The sequence below is a fragment of the Drosophila erecta genome, unplaced genomic scaffold (assembly GCF_003286155.1).
Source record: "Drosophila erecta strain 14021-0224.00,06,07 unplaced genomic scaffold, DereRS2 tig00000021-arrow-pilon, whole genome shotgun sequence".
Classification (NCBI taxonomy): domain Eukaryota; kingdom Metazoa; phylum Arthropoda; class Insecta; order Diptera; family Drosophilidae; genus Drosophila; species Drosophila erecta.
Genome location: NW_020825198.1, coordinates 23478029 through 23491848, shown reverse-complemented (window position 1 = coordinate 23491848; position 13820 = coordinate 23478029). Strand labels below are relative to the sequence as shown.

Genomic DNA, 13820 nt, shown 5'->3' with positions numbered 1-13820 from the left:
GCTCTATCGAATTTTTGTTCAAGAGCCATAGAGAAAGCACACTAGAGCCAGCAGCTCTTTTGTACGCATACAGCGACAGCCGATCACACGTATGTTTATATATTGTAAATTTAACAAAATATGCCCTTTACTTCAGAAAATTATGGACTTTAAATCTTTATTATTTGTAGTCGATTGCCACCATGTAAAAATCTCTAATTTTGCATTGCCTTAACATGATAATTATTTAAATAAATAAAAGAAATAGTAATAGATAAATGAATGTACATAATAATACCTAATTCATTTCATATATTACCTTATACTAGAATAATTGTCGTTAGAGTATTCACCTTGCGACGTGGAAAATATATTTGAAGTTAAAGATTCTTAGGTGCGCTGGTCCTGCCTCAAGAATTCAATTTAGCAATAAAAATTGTTGCATATGAAGTTTTTTAACTATTTAGTATATTTATTAGTACAAATTACTAGTATACAAATAAAAAAAAAGAAGCATACTTATGTAAATGACCAATTTTCAGTATTTGGAATGCAAATATTATTTTGTTGAATGTTTTTGTTATGTTCTAATTTGATATTTTTAAAAACCCCGCTATTTTGAGTGGGTAAAAAGCCGCGCCAAATTTATTGTTTCTTCTCTTAGTTCCCCTTAATATGTTTGCTTAAAGCTGACAAATACATAGAGCTTATCGTTTGCTACTATTTTTTCCAAATTTTAATAATATATCCATATTTATATTCAATAAAAGTTTATATGTAAAGTTAAGTTGTAAACGAAAATTAAAATACGTTCTTAAAAAAAATAATAGTCACGGCATCAATTTTTAAATAATATTTTTTTTAGATCATATTACAACGAAATGGACCAAAACAATAATCGAATTCGTTTCTTAGATCAAAATTGATTTCGGACCGAAAATCGTCTTCTAGCACAACTACGCACACATGCATTTTTTTGCCTACTGTTTTCACTCACACAAGCAAGTGAATTTTATTTTTAGATTTTAATGCTCCCAATTTTACGCGAACGGGGAGAGTGGCTGCATAAAGAGTGTCTCCAAAAAAGTGGCTGCATAGTGCAAAACCAATGTATTGCCGTTACGCATCTTATTATTCTAGTGTCTTTAATCAAACTGTTAATTTTGAAAAAATGTTAAATTTTTTTTTTTTTTTTTTGAAATTTTACCGATCCTCTAGAAAATTTTGAAATTTCTAGTTCGAGAGACTTGACTATAGCATTCTCTCTTGCTTTAAATTATTATCTCTAGTCCTGACTCTTAAAGCGATCACTACGAAATGCATACCGAATACAAATAAGCTGCAATATGTGACTGATGCTGTACAACATGACATTGAGTCAAATATGCAAATAAATATAAGATTTTAGGATTCGTTGTTAATATAACAATTATTCAGTTCCAACATAATTGGCTAAACAAAAAGGTAGTAATTTTATTAAAATGTACTAACAATAGATCTATAAAAAATGGAAATGCTCAGCGTGGATGTGATATACGTAGAGTATGAGCGACGAAAAAATTAGTGCGCTTTAAATGCTTTATGGGGTGAACATCGAGTCAGAAAACATTTGGAAGCATTGAAGTAATAAATGCAGGCTTGTATAAAAACCAACAATAAAATATTATAGACAATATATAAAAGAGGATATAATAAAAGTATACTCTTATACTTTGGAAAAACCATCGGTCTTTGGCAACAAGTTATTGCAGACCGGTTCGATTTCAATTTAAAATGTGTCTGAACTTTGCTAATGTAATAAGACGTCATAGGTTGAACACAACTAAGAACTGACTAAGGTATTGAAACATTTTAAACGGTTTTTTTTATTAACAGAGGAATTTAATCTTCGATAATTTTTTAAAATGTGCACAGTATCTAACAATAAATTAAAAATTCAAATTCACAGCAACTACTTTTTGTAATCTGACTTTAAGATTAAAACTTATATGAATATGTTTATAAGCTGTTGAAATGTAGCTTACTCATAAGATTGTAATAAATCAAAGCACGCTAGTAAATTCGTTAGTGGTATCTTATGTTATCTTTGTGAATTTGAAGAAAATTAAGTGGTTTCATGACTTACCATACAAGAAGCTGGAATTTGTACTGTACCAGCCCAATTGTAATATAAGAAACAAAGTTTATAACTTAACTTTTGAATTATGTCCGGTCCATAATTGCAGTCATCTCTTAGAACAACATAATGAGTTGGGGTTACTGTACCCTGTCGTACCAATTGCGAAACCAAAAAAAAATCGTACATTTTTGATTTTGTTATATGTTGATCAATGACAGTTCCTGGCAATGGGTTTTCAAGTTGAATGCCACTTCCCTAAAAATACAAAACAAACAAAATTATTACGTTTCTAATTAAAGATAGCAGTAGTAGCTTATTAAACTGGTTTTTTGAGGAGGTTTATTATATTATGTTTGCTTAACACACCACCGAGACAAAAGTGAGCCTCGTCACTAAACAAAATTTTCCGGTAAAATTGCAGATCCCGTTGCAGCATTTCAAGTGCCCAATCTCCGAATTCTTAGCGAAAACGATGGTCGGTTGACTTCAGTTTCTGAACCAGCTGAATTTTTTACGACCTAAGACCCAAATCTTTTTAAATGATCTTTCACAATGTCGATGGGCAGAGGTGTAACTCCTGCGAACGGTGACGAATCGATGTGTTCGGGTCTTCTGTTACACTGCCGCAATATTTTCTTTAGTGCGCACTCTGCGAAGTCTAGCCGGTGGTCGGAGGTCCAAAAGAGTGAATTGGGTGCGAAACTTCTCGATAGTACTGCGCACAGTCGAATTGATAGCCGATTATGAGCACCATAAAACGGGCGAAGCAAACGGTGCACTTTTACAAACGACCTCTGATTTTCGAAATAAATTTCAACGGATTGGTATCGCTGCTCAGTTTTTAACCTATTCATCATGAATTGCCAAACCAAACTGAACATAAAGCACTAGACAGATGTCCGCTGACATCAAAGATGGCCGAAAAAGTAAAAACCTCTAACATTTTGAGTTTCCGTCAATACTTTTATATGCAAAGATACTATCAGCTGTACCCCCGGTTCTCAGCTGAAGGGAGTCTGAGAGCTAGAGAGAATCGGAAAATATTTAGTTTTTCGCAATATGACAGAAAAATATTTATCTATACATTTGTGTCTGCTACATATGCCACCCACATATTCTTCAGAAATCGATAAAAATGTACAAGACAATAAATTTGTATACAAAAATAATTAGAAATATAATTGAAAATAGTTCAGACCACATTACGACGGAATCTCGTCTAATGTACATACATCTAAACAAGGAGAAACGTTATAGTCGACCCGTAAGATAGGTGGTGAGAGAAAATTTTAAAATTCTTTTTAAGTATGTATAAAAATTCTGAAAAACAGATAAAAGAAAAAGCATTTTGTACGCATTTGTTTGTGGGCATTGGGTGTTAGGTATAGGTGTAATACATTTTTTTAACATAGCAAAAGAAACTGATAAGACAATTAATAAAATACATTTTTAAAAAGTGGGGCTTGTAAGTTTTATGCGCTTGGTGGGCTTAAGAATAAACGTGCATACCTAACGCATCTAGATCGCCAAATCGTTTTGGTGAGTGATTAATCAAAAATAAATATGGTCGGAAACCCAACACTATTGCTACACTTTACATGAAACTACCTACATAGGTTGTGAAACCCAACACTATTGCTGCACTTTACTCGAAACTACCTACAAGCAAGCAAGCGGGCACAAGCAAGCACAGATTTAACAGTATAATTACCGTAAAATTTAAGCTATTCAGATATCATGATACAACTATTCTACAATTTCGGCTAATTTAATAACTACAACTTATAAAACAACTGAACCCTAAAATCATCTCGCTCCCTCCCATAAACCCATATAATGCATTCCCAAATTCTCAATTTCAGTTAACTTTAATGGGTATCAATTATGTTCAATCTAAGCCAAAAGCGATGTCCCCTGCTAATACACGAAATTTTGCAACACAAAAAACAGAACAAATTTTGGGAAATTTCCCCTCTATGTCGGTTTAAGGAAAAAAGTTCAAAATAATCGGACCATACATCTCTCAAACCAACAAACCCACGCGAGGATAATTTCAACTGCTGGAATAAGCTAATACAAAAAAAAATAACATAATTTTTAAACTAAATTCTAAATTAAATGAACAAATTAAACAAAAAACTACGAAAACACGAAACATTTTCCATTGAAATTTCAATTGCCATATGGACCAACAAAAGCACAAATAATACAAGCAAAATTAATCTGCATGGTGCTTTCTCCCCCAACTCAGATTCCCAAAACAAGAGGTTTAATTAATTTATTTTAAATCAATGCACAATCGCGAAATTATCGGCGTTTTAATAATTAAGTCGACATAATATAATTATTAAAAAACTTATTAAGCCCCAACGCTGGTTTTGGCAAAAACAAAAATAAATTCGGAGCGCAGAAAAAAACAAGACCGTTTACTTTAAAGTCAAAAGTTCTTCTTCTTCATCTGTACCAAGATCCAAACATTTTCAGGCATTGTTTTAAACGCTCGGAGGATAAGCACTTTACCAATCTTTTTCTGCAATCCACAAATTATGCACAGCCGAATATTATTTACCATAAACCTTTTATAATTCTTGGCTGCTTCTTAAAGCTATTTCAAGAATAAAAAGAAATATACCACGGTACGAATTTCCTAAACCTCGAAAAGTATACAAAATAGACTAATAAAATTCAATAGCATCTAGAGATTTCAAATTCCTCACATGGACAGGATAAGCCCATTATCTATGGTGGTTTTTATAACAAACAAACTACCTAATATATGTCTTCTAGAGCATATATTAAATTAAATCAGCAGAGAATTAAATTTGAAAATTTTAGACCAACTAAAAAAATGAAGCTGCGGAAGACAATCAAATATGACTAGCCGAACCCATTTAACACTACAAGATCTACACAACGGCATTCCATAAGGATCGTCGCTATCAGTAATTTTGTTCGTGATAGCATTTAACGACAGTGCGGATAAAATCGATCAAAACATACGTGAACGAGAAGTATTTCCAACTACACCAACTACCAATTTGTACGTGTAGGGAAATATTTTAAAAAATTCAATTCAAAAAAACTCTACCACACAATAACACACGTCGTATCGTAATATCTTGGTTCCATAATAAGGAAAATTTAAATAATAAAAATATAGATAATTAGTAATTCAAGAAAGTATTACTCTAGCTTAGGTTTGAAAAATGACCAAAAATCAAGAACTTCAAGAAAAATTTTCCTAAGAGCATTTAGAATATTAAACCAACCTCAACAGGATCCCTGTATAAAGAAAGAATAGGGTATGCCCTAATTAGTGAATGTTCCGAAGAAGAATGTGAGTTCTTTTATATTACTTATTTTTTATATTACAAAGCGACAACACTAATTAATGCATAAATGAACAATACGGATCATTTGTTATACAAAATTCGCCGGTTAACAATCAACTACCGAAAAATATAAATTCTATGCGTACTCTAGTAAACTTGCCGATGAGGCAGCACAAATTTTCAATTACTCACATCACTAAACATCCACTAGACATAAACAGATTTTTAACATCACTCCGCAAATGATCAACTTATCTTCAAACTGGAACCACAGCACAAATGAAAACGGATTTAGTATAGCTGATAACACAAAGAATTGCAAGTTATCCAAAATTATACTTCTGGGCTATACCAGACTGGGCTACGCGAAAAATTCCTCCAACAAACATCGAAACCAAGCCAATTTTGAAGAAACAGAAATCCATCACATTCTCAACAAATGCATTGCGTTTAATTGCCTTTGAACTCCAAATACAATTTTTATTCAGCTCCGTTCTAGACGTTTCTTAAAAAGCCAATAAAACAGAAAAGTTTTAATAATAACTTAATAAAAGTGATTTTGAATATCTATAAAATAATTGAAATACTTGAAACCCCAATATATGCTATAGATAACAGGCTTCTACGGATTTTTAGAAAAGTAGCGAATTTAAATACGCGCAACATTTGTTAAAATTATATGTTCCTATTAAAAGATATTTCGACAACAAGACTTTTGGAAAGTTTGTTTTTTTATTTGTCCATATTGTTTTTTTTTTAATAACATGGCCACACCTCCCGCCTAACAGAGCGAGGGCCGCTGCCGTGTATCGTACGGCTCGATTCGCGATAAGATAGGGGCAAGGAAATAAATAAATATTAGTAAGATCTAATTATGTCTTAAAAAGATCGTATTGACCACTTTAAGATTCAGGATTAGTAATAATGATTAGCAATTAGGGGTAATTGCAAGTGAATCTGCTTGGAACAGAGTAGTTTAGCCTTCTAACCAAGTTGGGGCTATCAACTTCACCACGAATCAGATTACAACTAAAGATTGTTCCAAGCATCGTTCCACGGTAAGTTTGGGAAGGTAAATTTATTAATGTTAGTCTACTGGAATAATAAGGTTATATAAGGTTTGCATCCCAATTTTGGCCCCTTCATGCAAGCAGTAAGACGTTTTCTGAACCGATTCAATGCAGTCCGAATGATTTTCATATTGTGGACCCAAAACAGTTGATGTACTCAAAAATCGGACGAAATACCGAAATAAATAAGATTTTGCTCTTGTAAGGATCATTAAATTCCTTTGACCACCTTTTTAGAAAACCAAACACACCCCTAGCTTTATTGACAATAGACGAAATATGGTCTGAAAATTTGAGTTTAGGGCCTCGAAGATCATTATCCCGTGTTATTCTGTCCAAAGAGCAGTGTAAGTCGCGTGTCTTGGAATGACACAACAAAATATCATAACTTTACACTTGGAGTCATTTAAGCTTAGTACGCTATCACGGCACCATATTTGAAAGCTATCTAGATCAGATTGTAAGTCCGAATTGCAAGAAATAACCCGTTCCTTCCTGCCATTTAGATAACTTAAAATACAATATAGAAGATCAACAAGGAAACCTTATAAATCAAGTTTCCTAACCAAAAGTGAATGAGAGTCAAAAGCTTTACTAAAAGTCAATAAATGACATCTGTTTAAAAATTATTTGTGAAGCCCTGTATTAAACAGGAAGTTATCTCGAAAAGGTTGTTGATCTGCGCTTTATATAACCGTGCTATAAAGGTGATATAATTGACCTAGATGCTGCAAGTGAGGAGTGATAACATTTTCAAAAAGCTCAGGGATAGCCGTCAATTTAGAGATTCCTCTGTAATTGCTTGCATCCAATTTGTTACCTTTTTTATAGCATGGGGGGACATTGTCTATCAATGTATATTTAATATAAGTTAAGGTAATAGCCTTCATTGCGCCTCCCGCATTACGGAAGGGGCGATGGCATTACCTAAAAATGGCATTACGAAATCACAATGAAGTTCGCGCTGTTGACAATAGGACGTCCCGTTAGTATGACTCCAGATACCAGATTGGCCGCTCGATCGACGGGCATCGTGAAGCCTCAGCTTAGCTGTAAGAACGCTGACACGGCACAACGTGACTGTTGCCACAGTGCTGGCCCAGCAACTCCGTGCGATATTGCTAGTATTCTGCTGATCCCGCGGAATGCTGTGTTGTGCTGTTCTGACGTTCGCGCGGGGGCGGTAGTAGCAATGAGGCAGGAAATGCCCTACTTAGAGAACGATGACCAGCTCCGCTGTAATTGAAGTCATGCGATGCGCGAGGGGAGGGGGAGGGGGGGGGGGGGCGGCGGCATGTTAGGTGTTAACTTATATATGTCTATGGTAATATGTATGCTTCAGTGCGTTCCAACCGCTATCTGATTCTCCAATTACTTGGTAACTGCACTTGTCTTGGATATTATTGTTGTTACTTTGTTTTAGCTGGCATATAAAAAAATGCATGGGTTCACTATTTTCTTTTCTTTGATTTGCCGCCTGTTCATACTCGGCTGTAATTATTTGAGTTCAAGCGAGTTTAATTGAGTTTTAGTTCGGCTTTCACGATGTGGCCAATTGCGGATGTCGGATGCTGGATACGATATTCTCCAACGCACGTTGATGGTCACGACGCCCATCTTGGAACATTCTATCTACTGGGAATTCGTTCATGATGTGTTCCGGAATTTCTCGTCTCTCCTGGCTCAAGGAATTCTTCTGGTCCTGACGACTCGAACTTCAACCCCGATCGACTGTGTCCCATCTGGACATGAAATCTTCATGAGGCTTTTCATACCGGACGAAGGGATGCAAGGTCAACGTAACTAGCGGACGTTGCCCAACAGCGTTCCCAGCTCAACGTTGCAGTCTTGCCTCACCTGATAGTTCGTAATTTACACGAGGCGGCGGATTTAGCAGTTCTAGGGTTTTAAGAAACAATGTACTTGGCCTTTGGTTCAATTTTAGAAATAAAACGCGACAGTCGTATCCTCGCAAGTAAATCGACTCCGAAATTTCATAATTTATATATGTTTTTCATATATAAAATATATTTGATAATTGATTTATGTACTTTTTTTTTACCAACACCTAAACTCACACATGATCTACATAACCACTTATTTAATGAACTTAATTTTTACACCAACCTTATTGGTCATAAATTAATTATGTGAACTAACTGGGGAATTATAACATCAAAGAAGTGGTCAAGAACGATGAATTGTATGTTCGTGCTGGCTTCAAAAGGATTCAGAAGGAAGAAACTCCCTTAGCTTAATTCCTTTCAAAGACTTAAATGGTATATTATTATTGTTAGGACCTAAGAATAGCAAAATATACATCTTTAAGTGCCAGGAGTAATTTGAAAGAATTTGATGAAAAAAATAAGAAAGAACGTTGTAGTCGAGTTTCTATACTACTATACTATACTATACTGTTATATCAACAAGTAACGGGTTAATACTGGGATCTGCTTGTTGCTTATTATCAGTCAACTACTATGGCGAAATAGTAATCTACTAAATCTTCAAAATAGTCATGCATAATCAAAAGTAAAAAAAAAAATTTTTAAAATAGGTTATTTCGGCCTCCTAGTTTTTGCTTATTGCAATCCCGATTTATCGACGATACGCATACAGACGTGCGGTACGTATCCAAATTGATTTGGATAGTGACCTTGCGCTAGGAAATATAAACTTTCTTTGGTTGGTGACGGTTTGCTCTACCGCTTTTGAATTTTTAACCAATCCATATTACCTTCTTAACTCTATGCAATTAGTGCATTTATTGGAAAATATTTACCCACTCGTCTAGTTCGTGTACCGTAGAGTATACAATTGCATAGAATTAGATTTTATCTTAAATAAGTTAACAACGAATTTTATTTTAATGTTAATGAGTCTATTGCATTTTAACTTACCGAGAAAATGCGAGTATTGATTCGTTTTTGGACTACAACAAATGTAATTTTTATGCGATTTCCACAAACCACTTCAAATTGTGGAATTTCGTAATTTAGACAAGTATTCAGCTGGCCATCTCCAATTCCATCTCTGAAATGTTTTATAAAAATAAAATTAAAAACCAGAAAAAGGTTTAAAAATAAGGAATATTGTAACTTGTTTAACATTTTTGACGTGAAATTTTATTGCTAGAACTTAGCTGTTAGAATAAAGAGTGATCACAAAAGCATGACTTTTGCGTACTTATTTATAAATATAGAGCTTTTCATTGCTTCCAGCTAGTAACAAAATATAGCCATATATTATATATATATGTAACTATATATGTAACTTTATGAAGAAACCTAATTTTTTTCTCGGGTATTATAATTATAATTTTATTATTTTATAATATTTATACAATATTATATCTTTATTAAATTAAATTGAGGAGATTCCAAAATGTAGTTTGTTCGAACAAACTGCGAATTTGTTTGCGCAAAAAAACGATTCACAATTTGCTACAATTCATTGAAATAGGACCTCAATATAGGAATAATATTGCTATCACTATGCGCAATGATGATTTTACTGTTTTGAAAAAACTTGGTGCGACAACGTGTTCGAGTAAGATAAGATAATAAAGGGTTTCAATAAAAGCTCCAATAAAAAGAAATTTAAATATACATGTTGTCACATAAAATATGAAGAACACTCTGTACACTGACAGTTTAATACAGCAGAATCCTTATCATTTTTAAAACGCAATATAAAAAGGTGTAACGTAAGCTTTATAAGTTGCATAAAGAAAAACTTCAGGGAACCGTTACTCAAATATCTTGGCAATATTTGTCGTTGCCATATTTCAATATACAAATTGAAATCCTTGAACGTTATACAATTGTATTATTTTGGAAAAGCAATAGGAATTAAAAAGACAATTTCAATTGAAAGACACTTCTTTAGCAAGATACTTTTGTCCCGACTTCTGCCAGTAAATATTTTTAAATGTACGGGTGCCGCTAGACTATAAAGTTTTGGAGGAAACAGTTGTTTGCTCTTACCCTACAAATATACTTTTATTGTGCTTTCAATAGGGCTTACTCCGCTGGAACAAACGTGTGTCTTGATAAAGACTATGCCTTTGAATGACCGAATAAATGCCGGCATACATAATAAATAAATAAATAATAATTTATTTTCGTTGAAAAGTATGTAACAGGTAGAAGGAAGCTAGTCCGACCCTATAAAGTATATATTCATAATCAAGATCAATGGCCGAGTCGATCTGGCCATGTCCGTCCGTCCGTATGAACGTTGAGATATTGGAAAATATAAAAGCTAGTATTTTAAGACTAGTGACGCCTATGATGCTAAAATTTGTTTAAGAACGTATTTATATAAAAAATGTAAAAGATCTTTTTACAACAAAACTGATAAGGTCTCAAAATTATGTAATTTCTTAGATCAAATTTTATTTCGTTTTGAAAATATTCTGCTCGTATGCACACATACACACATTCTTTTTTTTTTGTGTTTAACTCATTCAAGTAAGTGCGTAAAATTTTTGGATTTTTACGCTCTTAACTTTTAGGATTAGGATCAATTTAGTTATGTCCGTTCCATATGAACGTCGAGATATCGGGAATTATTGAAGCTATGAAGTTGAGGTTAGGCACGCATATTCTAATGATGTAGATGCAGCACAATTTTGAACGTTGTCATGCCAACTCTAAAACCGCTAAAAACGTTTAATAAATTTTAATTTTTTTTTTAATATAATTTGACATGGAAATTTATATTGATATGCCAAACTTTGTTACGCCCACTGTAAGGCCCACAAATCGCGCAAAACTTTCACGCCCACACTTTCGACTTTTTGTTTTTAATGTTTTATTATTTTTTTTTGCGATTTCTACCGGTATTCCAGAATAATTTTTAAATGATTAAAATTCTCGTTCGCACTTCCATTAGCTGAGTAACTGATTGTGGTGGAATTCGGTAAAGATTATGTATGTATTTAGGTAGAATGAATATTTTTTGACCCTATAAAGTATGTTTATTCTTGATGAGGGCCGTGTCGATCGGGCCATGTTTGTCCGTCCGTCCGTATGAACGTTGAGTTAGTGTAAACTATAGAAGCTAGAGATTTCAAATAAATCATTCAGATTCTAGTAAAACTCAGAAATGGCGTTGCATCTCACAGCGAAGACTCTGTTGTAGAGATGCGACTCAAGTATCTTGTGAGTGTTTTTAGGCAGAAGAGATCAGATTTTATGCATGTGATCGTCAAGCCAGACTTGGTTTAATGCTTTTGCAATGGCTAGAAATATATCTGCTGTTCATATATCTGTTGTTATTCTGTTGATTTGCTCCATAGTTCCAAAGTTTTCTTGAAATCCAAATTGATATACCGGGATGATATTCTGCGCACTTACATATGGGAATATTCGCGTCAAAAAGGCACCGTCTATTTATCTTCTGGCTCAGCTGCCTAAAGAGCTTCCGAAAGTCATTTCTGTTTGGGTCGGCGCGTTAAGAGCCCTGATGAGTCTGGGCGCCCTTAGAACATTGTTAAGGGAATGTCGATAAAACAAGCTGTTTTGCCAAGCACGTCTCTATCATCTTTTTTTTAAAACAAGCGATGATTTTTGTTATGGTTGCTCTGCATAACGCTCCCTTGTGGTGTACAGTTTTTAACTGCCGGAGTAGCCACTGCACACCCACAATTTCAAAAAATGTGTTGTTCATTTTATTATTTCCAATTTCTATCGATATGTTAAAAAAAATGTCGTCCACACCTATTCTCTATAACCCCACTCCTACATTTTTAAAATTTTATTTTTTGATATTTAAACATTTTTTTTTTGTTTTGCCAATTTTTATCGATATGCCAAAAAGATTGTTGAGCTTTCTGGTTCGCACTTCCACTAGCTGAGTAACAAGTATATGACAGTCGAGAAACTCAACTATTGTGTTTCCTCTTGATTTTTACTTAAGTTTAATGCAGCTCTAACATTTTTTTCTGCACATGCTAGTGGTGTGATTATAACTCCAAAAGCGATATTTTTTGTCACAGCTAAAAAAGAAGGAATTAAAGGGGCCACAATGAATTGGTCTTCGGAGATTGTATAGCTAGGCTGGCACCACCTTGTTTGTTGTCGGCTTTGTTGCAAGCCTTTGGCGTAAGTGGTCTTTTTAATTGGAATACATGTTCCGCGTGGACTTTACCATCTGGATTGTCGGTGATGTAGAATGTGTAACTCCGTATTTGCCTGTTAAGTTTGGTGAGGTGTGTTAGTGCCAGCAACATGACTTTAGGTTTTTTCAGGTTCATGCCTTAAAACACCGTTTGCTTTACACAGATATATTCTTAAACAAGACACCTTGTTTTGGACCGCTTTCAAAAGGTTTTGAAGATGGTTGTCATATAATAATTAAAATCCATCTATATTTGTTTCAATATTGAGATTTACGTTGCGTTTAATCACAACCTGCTGTGTAATCTGAGCGTTACTACCTGTACCCAATGCACTCCAGCCAATACGTAACGAATTAATACTTATCGCCTTTGGCTTTGATCATAAAGGATAAACTCATACTATGGTATGACTCTTTTCATGGATGCTGTTGATGTATTTATTTGTTTATACTTAAAAGGGCTCTGGCTTTTTTTGGAAAACTGAGCACCATTGATCACTTAAACTATAAATGTTTTGACAAGTCGTTTAGGAAGGATTGTTATCCATATATTTTATTTCATAAGCGTATATAAAATGTATTTAATTGGCTCCCAGACATAAAAAATCTATTCTTGCTACACGGTAGATAGGTAGATTGTCGAATAGTTATTTCTAAAATAGTTATTCTAAAGCCATACACCCATGAAAAACTGCGCAAATAATATTGCCCTTTAATTTAATATTATTATTGATATTAAATTTAATATTGTGTATGGTATATGCAAAACATTCTGTAAAGTCAGATTACAATAATCTGTTCTGCAAATATTTCTTACGATTAACATTCAAACAATCTAGCAAGGAAAAATTATTCCGCCATAATAATATTTCGCTATAATATCGTATGCTGTCGCGCGAGCGAATTTATAGACGTTATTATATCTTCAACTTCGTCCATACGCATATTTTGGAATATCGATTCAATAATGTGGGCATGTCAGTTTTGTGCTGTTTGTCGACTTTACAGTGGGGGTATAAGAGAACGGGTATAACAATGGAAAATAAGTTTAAACTAAATATCGTTGGGGTTCCGGATTATATCGTAGACTCAAAATATTATTTAATTAAATTGTTTTTTTCTGCAGAAAATTATTTTAATAAAGTCTTGGAAAATTATGAAATGCATATCGCTCGAAAAGAAATGCGGAACTGCATG

At 33.8% G+C, this 13820-nt stretch overlaps 1 protein-coding gene across 1 annotated transcript in view; it reads right to left on the bottom strand.

Moving 5' to 3' along the window:
• LOC26526860 (protein argonaute-3) overlaps positions 1 to 13820 on the bottom strand; it is a 75167-nt gene that overhangs the window by 5932 nt on the left and 55415 nt on the right. Inside the window, exons 4-5 of the mRNA XM_026976404.1 lie at positions 9401 to 9533; positions 2105 to 2353 (exon numbers count right to left, since the gene is read on the bottom strand). Coding sequence (XP_026832205.1) covers positions 2105 to 2353; positions 9401 to 9533 — 382 coding nt within the window. The remainder of the gene's footprint in view (positions 1 to 2104; positions 2354 to 9400; positions 9534 to 13820) is intronic.